This window comes from Tenebrio molitor, chromosome 8, assembly GCF_963966145.1.
Source record: "Tenebrio molitor chromosome 8, icTenMoli1.1, whole genome shotgun sequence".
Classification (NCBI taxonomy): domain Eukaryota; kingdom Metazoa; phylum Arthropoda; class Insecta; order Coleoptera; family Tenebrionidae; genus Tenebrio; species Tenebrio molitor.
This window is the reverse complement of record NC_091053.1, coordinates 17084823-17106081: the sequence shown is the minus strand read 5'-3', so window position 1 is coordinate 17106081 and position 21259 is coordinate 17084823. Positions and strand designations below refer to the sequence as shown.

Sequence of the window (21259 nt, the reverse complement as noted above, 5' to 3'; positions counted from 1 at the left end):
AGTTTTGGACCATTTTATAACACCAAAAGAATAGGTCAACAATGGAACAGCATATGTATTAACTGCTTTAATTAAGTTATTACCGTTTAATTTTGATTTTAAAATAGATTTAATTCTTAAATAAAATTGTTTTTCTAAATTTTCTTTTATAATTGAATGTTGAATATGATTTGATTGATTAATATCTAAATATTTATAAAATTCTCCTTTATTTAAATTTTTAATGATTTCTCCTTCTTTAGTTATATATTCTAAATTTTCGTAATGACCACGACATATTGATTGCGTTTTACACTTATCAATACCAAAACTCATGCCAATATCATTTGAGAAATTTTCAGTTATTGTTAGTAAAGATAAAATGTGATTCTTTTTAGATGCATACAGTTTTATGTCATCCATATAAAGAAGGTGATTTAATTTGGATAGTGTGGTATTATTAACTCTAATATTGAAACCATATCCAGTGCTATTTAATAGATTTGTCAAAGGATTGATGGCTAGACAAAACCATAAAGGACTTAAAGAATCTCCTTGATAAATTCCCCGTTTAATTTGAATAGGCTCGGATTTTAATTTAGTATTGTTTATTGATAAATTTAAAGTAGTTTTCCAAAATGTCATAACATGGGATAAAAAGTTAATCAAATCCAAATTAATTTTATAAATTTTAAGAATTTTAATTAACCATGAATGTGGTACTGAATCATAGGCTTTTTTGTAGTCTATGAATGCGGTACAAATATTTCTATTATTTTTTCTAGCTTGTTCCATTATTACCGTATCTATTATGAGTTGTTCTTTACAACTAAAACACTCCTTAACACAACCTTTTTGTTCTTCATTAAGTATATTTAATTTTTGACAATGGTCGTAAATTATTACTTTAATGCAAGATGTCATAATTTTATAAATTGTAGGCAGACATGTGATTGGCCTATATTTTGATGGATTTTTAGTATCGGAATCTTTTGGTTTCAGATATGTTATACCATGGGCCAAAAACTCTGGAAATGTGTTAGGTTCCCTAATAAATCCGTTAAAGTGATCAAGTAAGCATTTATGAATACAAGTAAATTTTTTTAACCAAAAGTTATGAATTTGGTCACCTCCAGGGGATTTCCAATTATGTGAACTATTAATATTTTTAACTAAAATTTCAAGGCTAATTTGAATATGATGTGGATTATTACAATCTGGTATCTCATTTTCTAAATTAGGAATCCATTCTGCCTGATTATTAAATTGAACTTCATTTGACCATATGTTTGACCAGAATTCTTTAATTTCATTTATATTTGGTAGACCATTATTATTTTGAGTTTTATTATCTGCTAAATTTTTGTAAAACAACTTCTCATTATTTCTAAATAGTTTATTTTCAAATTTCCGTTGTTTATTATTTTTATATCTTTTTAATCGTTTAGAATAAATATTCAATTTTTGTAATAAAGTGTCTTTAATTTCTATTAATGTTTCATTATATTCGTTATATTTTAAACAATGTATTCTGTTTTTATTTAAAATCGATTTAATACAGTTATTTAGATGATTAGAATTTATACCTTTTAAATATTGAGTTATTCTACCTAAATCTCGTCTGATATTGTTAATGCGTTTATTTAGTCTTCGTTCCCATTTTGGTAATTCTTTAGCTTTTATATTATTTGTCTGGTCAATTTCTTTTGAACCATTTAATCTGATAATTGTTAAAGCTCCACTATATATGATACTGTGTAATTTTCTAAAACTTGTCGTGTTATTTACAAATTTAGGTAAAATGAATTGATTTAAAATTTCAATCATTGCAAAGAATTTTTTGGAGCTTTGTTGTTTAGGTAATAGTGGTCTATTAAATGGTTCTATATGTTCAAATTCGTTCAGAGTTCTATTAAATTCATCTTCAATTTGTTCTTTAAAATTTTGATGGTAGTAAAAATTTTGATTAATAACATGTATATCATTATAACTCAAGTCTAAATTATTTATGTCGTTTTGTATCGTGTTGTTTGGTGTTGAATTACTTTGATAACAGAAAGAGTCATTATGATTTGGTAAACTTTGTAAACTTTGCGGTTCAACAGAATTTTCAACTAAATTATTAGAAATTTCATTATTGTCAGAAACTGACAATTCTAACTTTATATCATTTTTGATCTTTTCTAAAATTGCCGAAGGGATATAGTTTTTCTTCATAATGGCTCTCCTCTGGTCAGCTAAATTTTGAATAGTAACAGGAAACTGGGGGTACTTGCTTTGGAATGCTTTAAATAAATCAAGCCTGTAAGTACTCACAACATCCTGTAGTTTCGTGATCCGAAAATATTCCCGTATAATGAAAATATTCATTTCCATAGTCCATTTTTTGCGTTTTCTAACTAGTGTAGCACCATTGGATTGCAGTGAAGCATTTGCAACAACATTTGGCGCGTTTTTATTAGAGAGCGAATTTATTGACATTTAGACAGTTGTCACGGCACTCTTTTTTTTAATAATATTAATATCAAACGAATAATTGCCAATGACTTAATCTTTAATTCACCTAGAGACTTGGCTCGTTTTAAGGCTTTGCAATGCACAGAATCAGGATCTTGGTTACATGCAATACCTTCTCCTAATATTGGTACTCTTTTAGATAACACTTCCTTCCAAGTTTGTATTGGTTTAAGAGTGGATTGTAATCTTTGTACACCTCATATTTGCAAATGCAATGCAAAAGTTGACGAAATTGGCACCCACGGTCTAAGTTGTTGCAAAAGCAGTGGTAGATTTTCAAGACACACTGAAATTAATTCTATTATCAACCGGTCTTTGACTTCTATTCATGTTAATTCAACTTTAGAACCAAACGAACTATCTCGTGATGACGGAAAACGCCCAGATAGGATGAATTTAGTACCGTGGATTAAAGGTGAACCTTTGGTTTGGGACGTTACTGTTGTAGATACACTTGCAGACAGTTACGTATTGAAATCATCTGAAGTCTCAGGTTTTGCCGCTGAAATGGCTTGCAAACGCAAACATAGCAAATATAGTTCAATCATTTCGTCAAACTACGTGTTTAAAGGTTTAGCATTTGAAACCTTAGGCCCTTGGTGCAAAGAAGCCATTTTTACGAAAAAGCATTACAAATTGATTTAAAATTTGGAACAAATTAGTCATCAAAGTGTATCCTACCCGCCTGTGGGTAATGGCGAAAATTTTCTGTTGTGATAGAAACGGAGCCTTGTCAAAAAGTTAATTGTTATACAGGGTTATTCTAAATGATTGTAGTCGAAGTAGGCGTGAAAACTCAATGTAAAATTTATGGTTGCCGCTCCACATAAAAAAACATCAAAATTATGTGAATAAGTGAGTACACACGGGAGTTAAATTGGGTGCAAAACAACTCAATATTTCTGGATTCAATCGTTAATTTAACAAAAATAAATAAAAACCTCATCATCGCACTTTTCACCTAAAAAATGACAGTGACAGCGACAAAACTGACAGTTCACATGAAAGCGGCAAAAATGTAATAACATGGGCATGGCCTACTTCGACTACAATCATTTAGAATAACCCTGTAGAAAAAATTTAAATCAAAATTTTCATGGTTACAAAAAATTGAGCGTAGTTAATCACACAAAACGACTCGTTTGGTAAAAAATGGGGGGGGCAAAAAATCTTTTGGGAGTTTTGCAAAATGTTATAGAGAAAAGTTTCATAAATTGGTGACTTCTTTCACGGGTTAACACGTATTTCAGATACACCTTGTATATACAGGGTGGATTAAAAATGGCCCACAATTCTACAGGACTCTTGATTGATATATGTTCTTTTAGAGACACTTTATATTAAACAATGACATATCTAAGTGTATAAAATGTGTAACATTAAATTATGATAGCAGCCTACTGCAATTTAAAATACATATTTCCAATTGCTTTTAGCCCACCCGTCTTTATTGTCTTACCTGATCTTGTTACGGATGAGTTTTGTCCCATTAGCCCTCTAACTTACTTTATATACTGCGCCAAAAAATTGTCGCAACACTAAACGTATTTTTGCATTACTTAAAAATGGCAGAAGTAATTGAAGCAAAAGTCATATACAGGGTGTCCCAGAACTGGCGTACATCCCGTTAACTGCAAATGTAAATATTTATTTTGAAATGGATTCTGCAAGAAAAATTGTTTACATCCTTTTGTTTTTAAGTTAAAACGACTTTAATATAACGAATCATCGTAGACAAATATGAATTCAATCCATACGTTTCCTAGGAGACAATAGCTCACGGTAGATTTATCTGTAATCTTTCTGTTGTGGTTGGCTAACTTAAAATTGCTGTAGTTAAAAAACTACAACGTTAAACAAAAAAATTCTAGTGAAATCTTTCTCAGCAGAAAGAGCGGAGCACGTGGTTAACGGGATGTACGCCTGTTCTGGGACAGCCTGTACATACAGGCATTAGGCTAAAATTCTTAAGAATAATGTATAGTACCTCCTGTTGCAAGGAACGCCTCAACTTCGAAAACACCCTGTATTATAACTTATTATTATGTTAATATTATGTCAATATTAAGTTATCATCATCATAAAACAATAGTTATTTATTTAACGAGTTCGTGTGTAATTTGGGCTTTTTTTGGCATGAGTGGGCCAGTTTAAAACTCGAGTGAAACGAAAGTTTTAAAGGTCCACGAGTGCCAAAAAAGCGCAAATTACACAAGAACGAGTTGAATACAACGTTTTTTTGTTCGACGAGCCCCCCCAAAGGCTCCAAATGGCTGAAAATCTTTAAAATTAGCTTGACGTTTCGTTTTGACAAGTTGTCAAATTCATCAAAATCCGTTCACACAGGAGAAAATTCTCAAATTCTGACAGCGTCGAACAAAAAACAATATTTTCGAAATTCGATGTATTGTGACAATTTTTTGGCGCAGTGTATTTTATTCAACTATCGTTTGAACACCGTTTATAGATTTTATGTTTCATCCACATCTCCTTTTATCGATGTATCTTCTGACCTACAAAGAGTATACTTGCGAAAATAATCGCTCCTGAAATTACAGTTAGATTCTGTGTACATTTCCTGCTCTTTGTCTTTTAACATGTTTGATTGCAGTAAAGGATTTTTTGTTTTATACTTACGCAGTTCTGTGACCCGCCGAAGAGTTTTTCGTTATATTTTATTTGCACTGCTTTCCACTGACCAGTTCGTTTGCGGTGAATGTCTTTGATAAAAAAATCCTATAAATTATCTCTTCATGCAACTGGTGATACAGTAAAGCCGGCTGTTTTAATTTCAATTTTTAATCAACACCTACATCAAATACAATAATGTATGCACCTTAACACTATTTTATTCTTGTTGTTTTTTAAAAACTAAATTTTCTATGAATTTCTTCAGCTTTATATGTGGTGTTCATTTAAATTTCCCGTCAAAGTTCGCGTTGAAGAGTCGATTGTGAACGCACCACGGATGACTGGTCACGGATCAGCTGTTTAAATCTAACCTCACTTCTTGCGTTGTTTGTGTTTTTACTCTGCAGCAAGCTCTGCGCACTGACGAATGGTGTGTTCACAATCGATTCTTCAACGCCAACTTTGACGGGAAATTTAAATGAACACGCGATATAATTAAGATTTGTGCACCTGCCTTTTTAGCTAATTGTCAGTCTAATTCTATCATTTGTAATTAACTAATTTAACAAAAAAAAACAGATTTTCTGGCTTAAGTACTGCTGGATGTTTTTTTTTTAATCTTTAGATCACCGATGTAAATCACAAGATTCAAATGATTAACGAACAATAATGAAAGTATAAATAAAAATTTCTCGATAATTGTTGTCAGAAAAAGGAGCTTTTGTTCAGGTGGTTATAAAAGCATCATAAAGTCAATTAACTAATTAACGAAAATTATTATTATATGGAGCTTTCAAATCAATTTGTGGTCAAGTGGCCTGATGATTGCTTTTGTTTCCGTTAACGTATGGCGTGGCCTCATCAATAATTATTGTCAACGAACAATGAATGAGGTTTTTTTTTGCTAAAATTGATTCCGCTTACTACGCTTTTAAAGCTTTTCGTAACCAATCGTTTTAACGGGAATTTCTATTTCAAACCGCTTTACATTCGTCCATTTTTGTAGCCAGAAGTGGATCCGGATTAGAGGGCTTACTTTGAATTCTAAGTATTAATATACTTACCCATTAACTCGTGTTCTGTCAAAACTGCAATAATTAATGATAATATTATACTGTACGAATGAATTACACACAAAGTGATCAAAAAGAAAACAAATCAGAGCAGGCATTGCATTACGTAGCAGCGTTCTACGTAAATAAGCGTTCAATGCATGGGCGTAGACAATACCTCATGCATTTTAGACATTGAAATTATAATAGTGCATTTTATTATTATTATTATCTGAAAATAGAGAAAATGTATAAAATAAATCAGAGCAATATTTTACGTTCGTAACAAATGGATAATTTACCAGCTTTATTTTCAAATGCGACGCCACTGGTAAGCAAATTTTTAGCTGAAATGTCAAAGAAATCTCAATTTTAAAGCAACAATGCGCTGTGTTAACCTTGAAAAACGACTGTGTATAGCAAAGCCAAAACAGACGTTTCGATAAAACAAAAGATGAGGTAGCACTCTTGATTTGTTTTCTTGTTAATCCTCTTGTACATATTTTCAAATCTAACTTGCAAAGCTCCTTAAAGCTTATTCAAATATATTTACAATTGATGTCTAAAATAAAACATAAAAATATGAAAAGATTCATTATTTTTGCAATTAGTAAAAGACTTTAAGAAATAATTTCCTCTGTAATGTTTGTTTGAATTTGATCAAATGAGCAAACAGTAGCAATAAAATGGGGAGAATAACGAAAAGGCAAAATTAGATAGACCTGGTTACGGCTTTATCTGAATTTTTTTTAATTTAAAATATCTTTTTTCTGATGGTCTGGAAATGAGTTGCCAACACAAATTACTTCACAGCAAAAATAATTATAACGTATTCACTACAAGTTATTGATTTTTCAGCGTCATAGGTCAACTATATTTTGCATTTTATTAAAGCTGCAAAATTAATTACAACTACTAATTAAACTGGATGAAAAGTTATTGTTAAATAGCCGTTGAAGATTAATTGATTTATTTCGATTAATTACCTTTTCGATTCAACGAAATTCTACTGGCTGCATCTATACCTAGGTAGACCAAGTTAAAACAAGAATATTCACGTGCATTTTTAGAACAATGGGTCATATGCATAAACTATTAGCAAATGCTTTTACTTGTATTAGTGAGAGATAGAAATACATGGACTCTATTAGATAGAAAAAGACAAATATATAGCATAAGCAAATGCTTATTCTTATGCATACTACCCAATGTGTTTTTGTATTTTCATCCAAGATACAGTATCGCCTTTTTTTTTCTTATACTGAACCCTGGAATTGACATCCTCATTATTACAACATCAAAGAACACATGACAGAAATCCGTCGACAAAACACAAAACAACTACATATTACAGTATGTTGAGTTTCTCGCTGGCAAAAACAAATGCAGTTATAATGGAAACGAGTTCAATATTTAGCAATTTTTTTAAGTAAACATGAAATATTTTAATTTATCTAAATAAAATCGAAGATCGATGACTAAAGAATTGTCCAGTATTGTGAAATGTATTGAACTGTGCAGATGTGTCGAAACCGTTGAAAAAATATTGTCCTGCCTAATTTGTTTTAGAGGTGAAAAACTATGGCAGAGTTCACTGACTTTGATGTTCTGGTAGAAATTTTGAAGGAACTTCTCTAAGTCATATTAACATTATTAAATATAATTATTATTTTTGCGCGATTGTACTCTATTTGGTTGTTTACCACGTCTGTTTCCAAGATGGTAAGCTTTGTTTACTCGTTGCTAACGATAAACTCGATGGTAAGTAATTTTTGGTGTTCTAGAACGGTAAGTAAAGTTTATTCAAAATTAATCGATTATTATAATAATTTTTATGTAGACAGAAGTTGAAGACAAGATGTGGGGGCACTTTCTGGAAACTCATAAAGCTCTTGTAGTCGGCTTTCCTTGGCGCTGCAATGAAATAGCATTAGCAAACTTGCCGCGACATTGGCATTGTCAAAATTTTCATACCCCGCATTTTCCTTGTCTTATTGATTAGGTACACATTGAGGTTGTTGGTTTCGAAAATTCTTCATTTATGTAGACAGAAGTTGAAGACAAGATGTTAGCACTTTCTGGAAACTCACACGGCTCTTGTAGTCGGCTTTCCTCGCTGCTGCAACGAAATAGCATTAGCAAACTTGCCGCGACATTGGCATTGTCAAAATTTTCATACCTCGCATATTCCTTGTCTTCTTGATTACACATTGAGATCGTTGGTTTCGAAAATTCTTCATTTATGTAGACGGAAGTTGAAGACACGATGTTAGCACTTTCTGGAAACACACGGCTCTTGTAGTCGGCCTACCTTGCCACTGCAATGAAACAATTTTAGTAACAGACTTGCCGCGACATTAGAATTGTCAAAATGTTCATACCCCGGATTTTCCTTGTCTTCTTGATTACATATTGAGTTCGCTGGTTCCGAAAATTCTTGATTTATGTAGACAGAAGTTGAAGACAAGATGTTAGCACTTTCTGGAAACTCACACGGCTCTTGTGGTCGGCATTCCTTGCCGCTGCAATGAAATAATATTAGCGAACTTGCCGCGACATTAGAATTATCAAAATTTTCATACCCCAAATTTTCCTTGTCTTCTTAATTACACGTTGAGGTCGTTAGTTTCAAAAATTCTTTATTTGTGACGCACCCCACATTCAAAGTTTCTTCTACAACATCCACTTCGTTTTCGGAATCACTAATATCACTCATTTTACTGCTTGTTTTTAAACACAACTGGCGATATTTGCGCACAAAAACTGCAATGGCGGTAGTTGTTTGCAGATTGCCTTAGAAACGCGATACAAAAATCGACATTGTGGCAACACGATGTGAAGGGTATAAACACGTATCGCATTGGGCCTATTCTAGATGTGAATGTTTTGTAATAAATATTCAATCGCGCAAAAAATCTCATAAGCATGACGAACGTTAATGACAATGTACGGATCTCAGACAATATTGGAGTCGTCGCAAGCTCCTCCTCCAAACAATTGTCTTCGATCCGTACATTGTCATTACCGTTCTTTATACTTAATATACTATTACGCAACAAGTGCAACATAGATAAAATTATCGCATTCATGAAACAAGGCCGACGGCCTAGGTTGTGTAATCAGTAATCACATAAGTGCCATAATAATATTGTATCCCGCTTGTTAAGTACAACATTTTATCAACGACCAGTCAGAATGTTTCAAAACCGATACGTTTTCATTTGGATAAAGATTCTAGTCGAAATTAGGTCAGTCGACAAAGGTTTTTATGATGGAAATAATCAAGGACAAGCTGGAACAAAGAAAAGGGTTTTATTGAGCAAATAATTTGGGACAAGCAGGAATTAATTTTATTCTTTTTGTTTGGACTTCTAAAATGGCAGACTAATTTTACATTAACTAAATGACATTTTAATTAATATTCATCAATATTTCGGTTTGACCTAATTTAGAGCAAAACCACAAGTTACCTGAAAAAAGGGTATTTGCTTTGAAAATCGATCGGTTGCAGATTTACAGCTATCAAAGGAACAACATTTACCACTGGAAAAAATCGTCACACATTCTATTTGCTATATAAAGGATAAAAAAAACAACATTTGTGTAAGCCCTGATCAACTGTACCAGATTCTTGTAAATCTTGTAAAACAGGATTTATCGTAGACAGTCCTTTTTTATTACTACATATATCTGTTCGGCGACTCTACTATAGTTTCGCGTCCAGCTTCAAAAAAAGTGACTTTTTTCAGATGTTTATTCCAATATGGTGACCAATTGGTTGTTCTATTTTTTTTTATACAAACCTACCCAGAAACACTTCCTATAATTATTTACGAAATCAGCGAAAAAAAAAACACTTTGAAAATTATTTCTATTTACGACTTGCTGCTTGTACTGTTGTAAATTTAGGTGACAATGGGAATTGTCAATTTTATGGCAAAGCTGTAAATAAGAGGCTCAAAACGGTCGGCTAGTAGTGAATGATCCTTTTGTTGGCAAATTATACCATTTGGGTTTGCGTTTATTGCGAATTATTTTGCTAACCAAGTCAAAATTTGTAATTGTGCCACCAGGGTTTGATCCACTAGCAGGTACAGATTTATTTAGTGCAAAAACTTTATCGGTAAATTAACAGTTAATATCAGAAAACTAACAAAACTGTTACGGCCTTATTTATTAACAAAAAAAAAAATTAAAAAATTCTCAAATATACCTTATCAATAATTAGTTAGGTTATAAAATTTCGACAATTTTATTTAATTAGAAGTCGTAATTTCTCGCGTGCTCATATACGACGCCCGACCCAGTATCTGTTCGACGACTCGACTATAGTTTCTCATATGTTCACCTCAAAATAGGCGTTGAAGAGTCGATTGTGAACGCATCACGGATTACAGGTCAGATCATGGATCAGCTGTTTAAAGGGCCCACCTGCCCCCCCCCCCTTTGCTACGCCCTTGGTGAAATTTAAAAAAAAAACGATATAGACTGCATACTCTGATGCCTGTATTTACTATTTATGTAACCCTTTAATTAACAAAAGAAAATTGTTTGAGTTCATCACATCATTCATGAAAACACCTTTTTTCAGGTGATTTCTCCAATATCACTGCCAACTGCTATTGTAGTTCTCATCTCTGAAAAATCGGAATCAAATATAAATTGGCTCATTCACTTTTCTTTATTCTTTTCCCATTATCAACTTTAGCTGTCTGAAATGAGTAGAATAAGGGGGATATATCTCACGGTTCTAAATAAATAATTGAAGCTTTTTCTAAATTACTATTACTTACAACAACGTAATAGGATGACAAAAAATATACAAAATACCACTTTCATTTTAGAACTGCAACGAATGCCACAATCAATGAAGCAGAAGCTCTTTAGATGTATTCATCTCTCATTGACATCATTTCATGAACTGAAAATAACACAAATTATCGATTGCGTTGAAGATCAGCACTGCTGACTTCCATAGCTATCGCTGAACTGCCGATTTTTTTTTGAACATCATTTGTATTCTCTTCGCAGAAGCAGTAACTTTTTATTTTCCTGGAATACTTTTTTTCATAAAGTACAGAGCATGTATTTTATCCCACCGTTCGGTTTTTTTTCAAATAGAATGCTGAACACACAAAACTTACGACAATACTTAATGATGTGTTTACACAAAACGTAACGATTTATTTCGTAGTTCGTGTTTTGCCCCACTTTTATTTTAAAGAAATATAGATAACGTCTTTAAAATACCTTCCACTTAGTTACACATGTATTATGTACAGAATGATCAACAAGAAAACAAATCAAGGGTGCTACTTCATCTTTTGTTTTATCGAAACGTCTCTCTTAGCTTAATCGTACACATATGTATACTTGCAAGACACAGCTGTTTTATTGGTTGCCTACCTCTCGAAAAAAAACTATTATTAATTAATTATTAGTTGTACTACAGGCGCTTTGAAAGAGTTGAAGCATGATTCAGAATTATTTTGCCTAAACTAATATTGTTTTCGCTTGATGTGCAATTAATGATAATCTCTGTCCAAGTCTTTTTCAAAGGCTAGAAGTGTCACTCGGGTTACTTCTTATGAGTAAAATTATCAAAGTGAAGAATGTTTAAACGAGATGCGGCTGGGAATTAAATTTTGAAGCCAAGTCGTTATTAATCAAGAATTCACTAATAACCACAAAATTTTATATTTAACATTAATGTGCGGGTAAAAGCCACTACATAAATAAGAGCTTCCATTCTGGATATCTTTTACATTAATGTACGAAGTTTGCAAAAGTTACGACCATTATATTCTCTTGACGTAAAACATACTCCATTGTACTATTTTCCTCACCAATGGCTTAATTACAAGGAATTGGATGGTGCCTTCCTAGATAACTATTATCAAAAACATGTTGCAGAAAGTTTCGTTATAGACAGACATATTATATGTTCATCCAAAAATGATATTAATTCTATATCTGTTGGAATGGGTACCGAGTAAACTCGAAATTGTGTAATAAACTTTCATCAACATGTTTATGTAACAATCAAAAAATTATTACAAGGAAAAAACAAAATGATATTTCTTGAAGAATATTCTTTTGATCTGACCTAAATTTTTTCTATAATGCTTCTTCATTTAAATAACTCTTTCAAAGTTGAAATAACTTCCATTACCGAAAACTTATCTTATGAGAAACGTCACAAGATGAATTGACAGTCTCACCGAAAAAAGAGTACCTATTTCAAGAAAACTAAATAGTAAACAATTATTAAATAATTAGTCTTGAATCAATCAACAAAAAAAAATAATTAGTTGTCACAGAAGTGTAGCGGTGCTTGTTAAAAAAAAAGTCACAAAAAATTTGTTGTTCTCGCTCGATCTAAAAACAGTTGATTATGATTAGTAACTTTAAGACTTTTTGCATGTTTTTGCAATCTTGCTATTAATGGTGGCCAAAATATTTCATGGTATTTTATATAAAAATACATTTTTAGTTTCAACTCGCTTTTGAAAGAGTTTTGCAACATCCCATTTTGGCTGTTCTAAAACTGTTCGGTACTAAAACAAATAAGAAAAGGGTGTGTGTATTATGATACGAGTCCTATAAGAAGCATTTTGTGGCCCGCACGGGTTTAGGGCACGACGAGCTGGCGAGAAGTGCCATGAAAAAGTAAGTGCTACAAAATGCCTTATAAACGAGATATCATTGCCTACTTTTCCTATTTTGCGTTTTTTTTTATACTGCTTGGTGGCACAAATGTTACAGTGGAACATTTGAAAGTTCAGTTTGAAATTATTGTTATATCGTTTATTTAGCGTGTACTGGTCTATTACAGCACTCAAATCAGCTATTACCGCACTCTTTTGGGTGCTGTAATAGCTTTATTATAAACGCAAAATAGAAACAAAATATTTTTTAAATCATGAATTTCTCATGTGAATTTCAGTATTTTTGTGTCGATTTGATTTAGTTTTTGACGACATTTTATCGATTTCCAGATTTAACTGCGATCCGCCTTAAATTTAAGACAAATCTTTGAAAACACGAGTTCACACTCTCGCATCTAACAAACTTTTCGTTGTTTCTCTGACATGACATTTCCAACGTTCATTATGCGCTGCTTTCCATTTCCTTAGACATGAAAAAAAAATTTAACCGTTGTATTTTCGTTTGTTCCTCTAGGTTTATTATTCTAAAAATTAAATTTCAGTAAACTAGAATTTAACTGGTTTTAAAAGTAATGTTCGTTATGAAAAATTCGTGAAACAAAATTGCTATTTCTTTTTGAGGAAACCAATCTAGGTGTAATTAATGTAAAAGTCTTCAAAAGCAAAAAAAAAAAACAGGAACTCCAAACACAAAGTACTTCGCATATGGAATTTCATACACAAATAAAAGTTAATGAAAACCTTTCGATACAGTTCAAATATCAGTTTCTCTTTTGATAAGAATTGTTATCGTAATTTTGGCTTCCATGAATTTATTTAAATAAGATAATTTCAAATTTGAACACATGTCCTAGCCGTGAGACTCACAAAAATTTTAAAACACTTGTTTGCCCGGCAAGTGATGACACTTAATGTCCGTGTGAATCAAACTAAGACTCAGCTTTTGTTTTTCGTAGAAAAATTATTTCCACATAACGGTACAAAGCACGGCATTGATATTTTAATGTATCTAAACATGATCAACAATGTTCAACATTATCCAAATATTTGCCTAATGCAACTAACTACATAATGGTGAATTTAAATTGTGTATAACATTTTGCTCCAACAATAGAATATCAATAGTTTAGAATTAATTATCTTCTAATTAGAACATTATTATGGTTGCCTTACATTTTCCAAATGTAAATCTTGTTGCAGAATTAATTATTTTAGTATACAGTATACAGGCTGTCCCAAAATTCGCGGATCAGCTTAGCAATACGTTATTAACTAGTCATAAAATATCAGATAAAAGTGTTAAAAAGAATTCTGTCTTCTTTTTTGTCTAAGATATGGATCTTTTTGTTACACTAAATGTGACATTATTTGTACAAGCACCAGCAACTTTTTATGATTTTGTGCAATGAGTGAAGCATCCAAGGGTATTACAGATCAAACAAAATGTTGTTGATTTCATTACTTTTCTTGTAACAAGCTGTTCAAAAGCTCTATGTACTTACGAGAAACAGTCAAATCGGGAACCTTTCCAGTTGAAAAGAATATTTTAACGACATTCAACAAAGTAACTCCACATCTCACATAAGAACAACTCCCTTTCTTTGTCGTCTACTTCCATTTGTAAAGATGTGTGCTCCTAACATCACGTAAAATCCGCATCTAAAATTTATATTCGTAAATAAACACATTTCCCTTGGTCCCGATGGTGGCTTCTAAGATTTTCTTGACGATATTTTTGAATTTCACATAAAACGTTCACGCTTACTTTGAAATAGCTTTTTATAGGAGTAAAGACAGATTTACGTTTTGAAATAAAATGCCACTTTCGGAGCACTCTTTACAGTACGCCAATTTTCATTTCACATTTCCGAATGGATATTGGATTGTTGACGGGTTTCATATTAGAGTTTTAAGGAGCTTTATCGATTCTGGTCCCAGATTATTTAACTTTTTGCTGATTTCAAAAGGTATAACCTAGTAACCATTACCAGCCGCGACGAAACGTTGATTCAAAATTAATATTTATGTTTGAGCAGCTGAGAATGGAAGACAATAACAATAATAATCTTTCCATTTGTACTAATAAATTTGAATAAAACAACTAAATTCTCTGAAATTGAACCGCATATGTGATTTTCAAATCTGATAGAAAGATTTAATTAAAATATAAATTATATCATTTGCAGCTGACAGCATTAAAGGCAAAGTGCCAGCATGAATTTAATAAAATGGAAAATTTAAAATACATAAATGGATTTTATATTCAGCGATAAAGTGTTGTTTCTGTGTACAATTTAAAACATTCATTATTTATTATTTCACTTTCACATAAATATTTCATTTCGATTATTATTTTTGTCGTAGGCTAAATTAATAAATTGATATTTATTTTACCATGAATAACTCAAAAAATACTGTTATTTATTTTACAAATAAAATCCGTAACATTGTAGTCTTGTTCTTTGTTTTTTTTTTATAAGATGTAACGTAATTATGAAATTTCTAAAAAAGAGAATCATATTAGATATTTTATTAATTTGGAGTACTTAAAAAATACAAGCCAAAACGAAAATAGCTATTTTCAATACAAGTGAACAAAGTAGTGCATTTAATAACGAGGACAGAAGTTGGGCAACCGAGCCGTAGGCGAGGGCCCCAACCGGACAAGTATTTAAATGCACATTTGCTCATGCGTGTTGATCTGATTTTTTCCATGATCATAAAAAAGAATCGCGGAATCGAAATTTTGGGCAGCATTTTTGTATCACTTTTTGAATTTTGATTTAATTGCAGTGAGTGTAATTAAATCATCGGTGTCACCTGCTACCTACCCCTTATTATGCCGCAAATTACTATTTTTTAATGTAATAAATCAAAATGACAAAAACATGACAAGAGTAAAAAGTGAGGTTATATTAACGTAAACTGTACATACCTATCACTATCTAGTTGCATCATTATTTTTCATAATTGTTAAAATCACTGAAACAATAACTTCTACAAAATTAACCCAAGAGGGAACTCACGAAAACAGTTTTTCACAACAAAACGTGGATCAACAAAATTCCAAACAAAAGAGGTTATGTTGTTAGGCTTTGCGTGTTTGTGATTGGTTTATTGATTTTAGTTTAATCAGTGAGATCAAACCAACACATAATGCATTTAGCATGAATTTTTCCAGAATTTTACCCCAAGCAATTTCACGTTTTTTCGTCAATTGAAATCTAAATAACAGGTTACAAATTTATATAAGTCAAAAATAAGACAAGTTTTAGTTATTAATATTCAGAAAGTATTTTGAAAACAGTAAACAGATTCAAAAAAAACTTTCAGTACAACACATTTGGCGTCCTCTATCCACAAACTCTTAAAACATTCACTTTGCTCACTAGTGAGAAAATATTATTTCCTCACTAGTGATTCAATTGCCATCTTTGCTCACTATTTTCAGTGAGCAATAAAGACCACTGAAATTCAACGATTATTAACACTTTTAATTGATGGTTAGTAGAGAAACACTCACGGACACTTCACAATAAAATTTCAAAAAGTGAAAATTATTTTGTTATGAATCAGCAGACGACAGCAAGAAAATTTAGCAACGTCGTGTTTGCACTGTTTGCAGACTAGATGTACAAAAATGTTTTATTTTATTTTCTCCTCTTATGTTGTTCTTCCACTAATTCCCGTTTTGTAAAACTTCCATTATTACGGATTTAATCATTTTGGATTAATTCCTTCAAACACGCTAAACTTTGAACTGGAACTAACTCCGGATTACATCGGAAAATTTCGAAAACAATTGCATATTGACGGCCGTTCTTACTCGAGTACAAAGACTCGCAACGTGAACTCGCTCGTAATTAGTAACGAAATGTGTAGACTAAGTAGCACATTATTTCCGCACCTAATAAAATACAAACCGATCTTCAGCTGCTTGTCGCTTCTCAAAGCTTGTGAACAGATATAAAGCGCCTCATACACGCCCCGAAAATCCTCTAAGGAAAAACTGTAGACTGAACTTGAAGTGTTGTACAGAGTGTGTGAATGTGGGATCCGAGTAAGCGTTGAAACTTTGCCGACTCTTTCACCAGAAATCGAATAATGTTAGTATGACCTACGATATGCAATCCTCAGAACAAACTGGTTTTACTGGTTGCTTAGCTTGACAAAATAGTTGCTTTTCGAAAAGTATAAATCGTTTGTTTAAGTATATTTATAATACGAGTCGCCACTGGACATGACTACGTCACTGCAACATTTTTCAAACATATCTTGTTTTGTACATGAAACGGTTACATTTGCTAAAGTTCCCTTAACTCTCGACCTAATAAAATATAGATCGCAACAGCCTGCGTAAACACATTAAGTAGAACATTTTTGTTTGTGAACAAATTTAAAAAGGACACGCTTTCATTGATAATTTGTTAAATTACTGCCAGCTCTTGGTGATTCTTCAAAGAAAAATCTAAGCAATTCGTCGGGTTTCTTTCACAAATTGTACAATTGGGGAATCTTGAGCAGGATTTACCGTAGGCTGACAGAAGTGATAATGAAACAGATGTTGGGAGAAAAGAATTACATCTTTTTTTAACTCTAAAGTAGGCGCGCTTGTTAAAAAGATATAAGAAAGGGTGCGTGGGAGATTTGATTCATCCATTTTGTAAACAACAATACAATGACAAAATGTATCGTTTTATATTCCTTAAGTCTTCTTTTGATTGAAATATTTTTATAAACTTGATTTATTCTTAATTCTCAATTAAATTTGATATTTGTCACCCAATCCTGTTATTATTTCATAGCCTGGATAGAATTTAGATTTATTAGAAAATTATTTACATTAGGGTGTAGTCCTTACACAATTCCAATTAAGTACAAATTTTATTTTTCTTGAAAGTACAACTGTCGTCAGGGCTACTTGTCAGAAATACGCCTGAAGACTGCATTGTCCAACGTTTTTACAGCGTGGCGCAGAGCACTAAGAGCCACCTCACAATTTTCGCGTGTAAAAAAAAATGTAAAAATCACTGATTGTACACTATAACAGTACTTTAATTAGTTTCTTTTCCTCTGCAGATATCCTGCAAGAAAACACATCATATGTTCGGGGTTTCGTTGCACTTTAGGAATCAGCATCAGCTACGTCCTGCCGCTTATCCTGTGCATCCCGACTTACATCACCATCACCATAACAACCCAGGAAATAGTCGAGAACAAAACAAAATACATCCTTTACCACACAGACTTGAGCGAAATGTTCAAAGCCAACAACACTCTCTTGCAAATCAACTTCTGGATCTACGCCGTGCTCATCAAGCTGTTGCCTTGTTGCATCCTGACGGTGATAAGCTGTTGGTTGATCCGCACCGTGTTTAACGCGAAGAAGCGGAAACAAGTCCTGCGGAGCTACGACTGTTATCCTTTGACAGAAACCGGAACGAAGAAGCGGAAAGTTTCGAAAACTGAAAGGCGCGCCGATCGCACCACGAAGATGTTGGTCGCGGTGCTGATATTGTTTCTCATCACCGAATTTCCGCAAGGAATATTTGCGTTCTTGATTGGAATCAAGGGAAAACATCTGTTCCTAGAGTGTTATCAGTTGTACGGAGAATTGATGGACATATTGGCGCTCATCAATGGGGCCATCAATTTTATTTTGTACTGTTTTATGAACAGGATGTTCAGGACTACGTTTGGACAAGTATTCAAGAACAAAATTCTTGGGTGGACTTCCTCAACGTTAGATGTGCACACATCGTATGTATATTTTTCAACTCCACTAATCTGATTTTTTACTGCCAAAACAATAACCGAGTAAAAGCAGCAAATTTTTATTATTTATGGTTTTTAAAAAAATACATATCTATATGAAAACAACTTAATTTTTTAAAACAATTTTTCTAAAAACATTTGGATGAATATATCGTATGTTTTAAAAAAATGTATGATCAAAGGTGGCCGTGAAAAATAAAGCTTGTATTATTACAACTAGCCAGAGACTACGTTTCACATAACCTAACTTTGAATTGCAGTGCTATTCTATCGTATCTACCATGTTGGAAAAGATAACTCAATCACATAGGAATCGTTCTCAAACAAAAACTGCTTTTGATCTTCGTCCCTTATTTCTTTTTCATGTATTTTGCTTTTCACAGCCGCTCGTGTTTATGCATTTTTTGAAAGATATGGTACAAATTGCACTTATGCTGTCAATTTAAAATTATATAATTTGTTCCAGGACAATAAATTAATACGGAAGGCGACACTTGGAGGATCTTAATCCAGGCCAAAATTTTTACTCTAGTAAAAAGTCTAATTTTTTACGAACCTTGAAGGACTGTGACAAACAAGTAGAGGTAACAATATTTTTAATAACAAAACATAGTTTATCTTTACTGTTTTCAAAACTAAATATATGTAACTGTTAAAAATCAACGGTTGTTCTCTGCAACCACCAAAAGACAAAATGTTTATCAAGACTTTTATTAATGTTCACATTTTTAAACGTTCCAGTCAGACTGTATTTGCTCAATGTAGTGTTTGGATGTTTAATAAAAATCTTTTGAGTAATTGTTGTCTTCTTAAATTACCAACTTTATAAAATGCCCCAAAAATTAGAAAGGTACAGTTGAAATTGTTTCAGTAAGTTGAAGATGAATAAAAATACTGAAACCCTAATTTTTACAGTCACGGAACAGTTAGAAATTTGTATCTGCTGTTCGATTTCGTTGGAAAAGTTGTCTCTGTAACACTTAATAAAAATTGTATTGAGAAATCAATAATGAAGTGGCTTGTGTTAAAAAATGTTCGTTTGTTGACGCTGAAAAAGTTTCGTGGATAACTGTGACAACTTTGGAAAACCGAAAATTATTAAGCAATAATTTGAAAGCATTGTACTTTTGACAAATAATAAATTTTCAGTCGTTTTCAAATATTTCAATTTAATGTCAATAGTAAAAATAAATTGCTTCTAAAGTAGACAGAATAAAGAGTAATTTAGAAAGATCTTTTCTTTCCTCCGCCTATGCGGGCATAGCTTGTGAAAGATAATAAATTAAATTCCGGACAACGTCCCACGCGTTTCGAACAGATGATCCGATTAGACATCCCCAAAACGACCCTCTTAAGAATATTGCAAAATTGGGTAAATGGTAAAAGGTTTCGTGTGTCAGTAATTTATGTTTCTGATTAGGTTAGAGAGTTAATTGATAATTAAAAAAAAATGTTGTTACACAGTCTAGGACTGGTTTACAAATCTATGAGGGACGTGACGACCACCTCAATAGACCGGGACCAATGGCTTAACATAACTTCCGAATCACGAGATAGAATATAGCTTTTTTTTTCGCCCTGAGTCGGAATCGAACCCGCAACCCTCGCGTCTCTGAGCCGAAACGGCTTCCCTTAGGCTATCCAAAACTTTATGCTTATCTTATAGATTTTCAAGGTTTTTAAAATTGATGCAAATGGAATTGTACCTAGTGGTGTGTTGTGTAAGATAAATTTTTGCGCGATTGTACTCTATTTGCTTGTTTACCACGTCTGTTTCCAACGTTGCTAACGATAAACTCGACGGTAAGTAATTTTTGGTGTTCTAGAACGGTAAGTAAAATTTATTCAAAATTAATCGATTATTTTAATAATTTTTATGTAGACAGAAGTTGAAGACAAGATGTGGGGGCACTTTCTGGAAACTCATAAAGCTCTTGTAGTCGGCTTTCCTTGGCGCTGCAATGAAATAGCATTAGCAAACTTGCCGCGACATCAGTATTGTCAAAATTTTCATACCCCGCATTTTCCTTGTCTTCTTGATTACACATTGAGGTTGTTGGTTTCGAAAATTCATCATTTATGTAGACAGAACTTGAAGACAAGATGTTAGCACTTTCTGGAAACTCACACGGCTCTTGTAGTCGGCGTTCTTTGCAGCTATAATGAAATAGCATTACTTAGCGAACTTCCTGCTACATTAGCATGTGAAAATTTTCTTACCTCGAATTTTTCTTGTCTTCTTGATTACACATTGAGATTCTCTGCATTACAAAGCTTTAAAACGAGCCAAGTCTCTAGGTGAATTAAAGATTAAGTCATTGCCAATTATTCTTTTGATATTAATATTATTCCAATTCTTCTGAAATTGTGGGATTGTTGGTATCTCGTTCTCATTTTCTACACCCCAGACTGCTAAAGCTTCATCATAATGGTGAATATTAATCTCATTATCCCTTGAATTTAGTAATAAAGAAACAAGCTTTTTAACCCCATTAATTGAAGATAGGAATGCAGGAAGGCAAATATCGGAAATACGACGAATTGCCAGACCACCAAATCTAATCGGTAAAGTGGACTGACGCCATTGTAAATTAGTTAAACGTAAATTAAGTATTCTCTCTAAAGAAGACTTTAAAG

At 32.5% G+C, this 21259-nt stretch overlaps 1 protein-coding gene and 1 long non-coding RNA gene across 4 annotated transcripts in view; one reads left to right on the top strand and one right to left on the bottom strand.

Annotated features, from left to right (window-relative positions):
* Positions 1-19420, top strand: part of LOC138136890 (G-protein coupled receptor dmsr-1-like) — a 29801-nt gene extending 10381 nt beyond the window's left edge. Inside the window, exons 2-3 of the mRNA XM_069056210.1 lie at positions 17927-18607; positions 19089-19420. Coding sequence (XP_068912311.1) covers positions 17927-18607; positions 19089-19101 — 694 coding nt within the window. The 3' untranslated portion in view covers positions 19102-19420. The remainder of the gene's footprint in view (positions 1-17926; positions 18608-19088) is intronic.
* LOC138136891 (uncharacterized) lies at positions 7851-9226 on the bottom strand. 3 transcript variants are annotated; one of them, XR_011161480.1, is made up of 5 exons: positions 8762-9226; positions 8561-8701; positions 8359-8497; positions 8154-8295; positions 7851-8093 (listed from the first exon to the last, which is right to left on the bottom strand). It is a non-coding gene; the product is annotated as an uncharacterized lncRNA (long non-coding RNA). The 3 variants fall into 3 exon arrangements; XR_011161481.1 differs by having other exon boundaries at positions 7851-8298; XR_011161479.1 differs by having other exon boundaries at positions 7851-8295.
* Positions 19421-21259: the final 1839 nt, after the last annotated feature.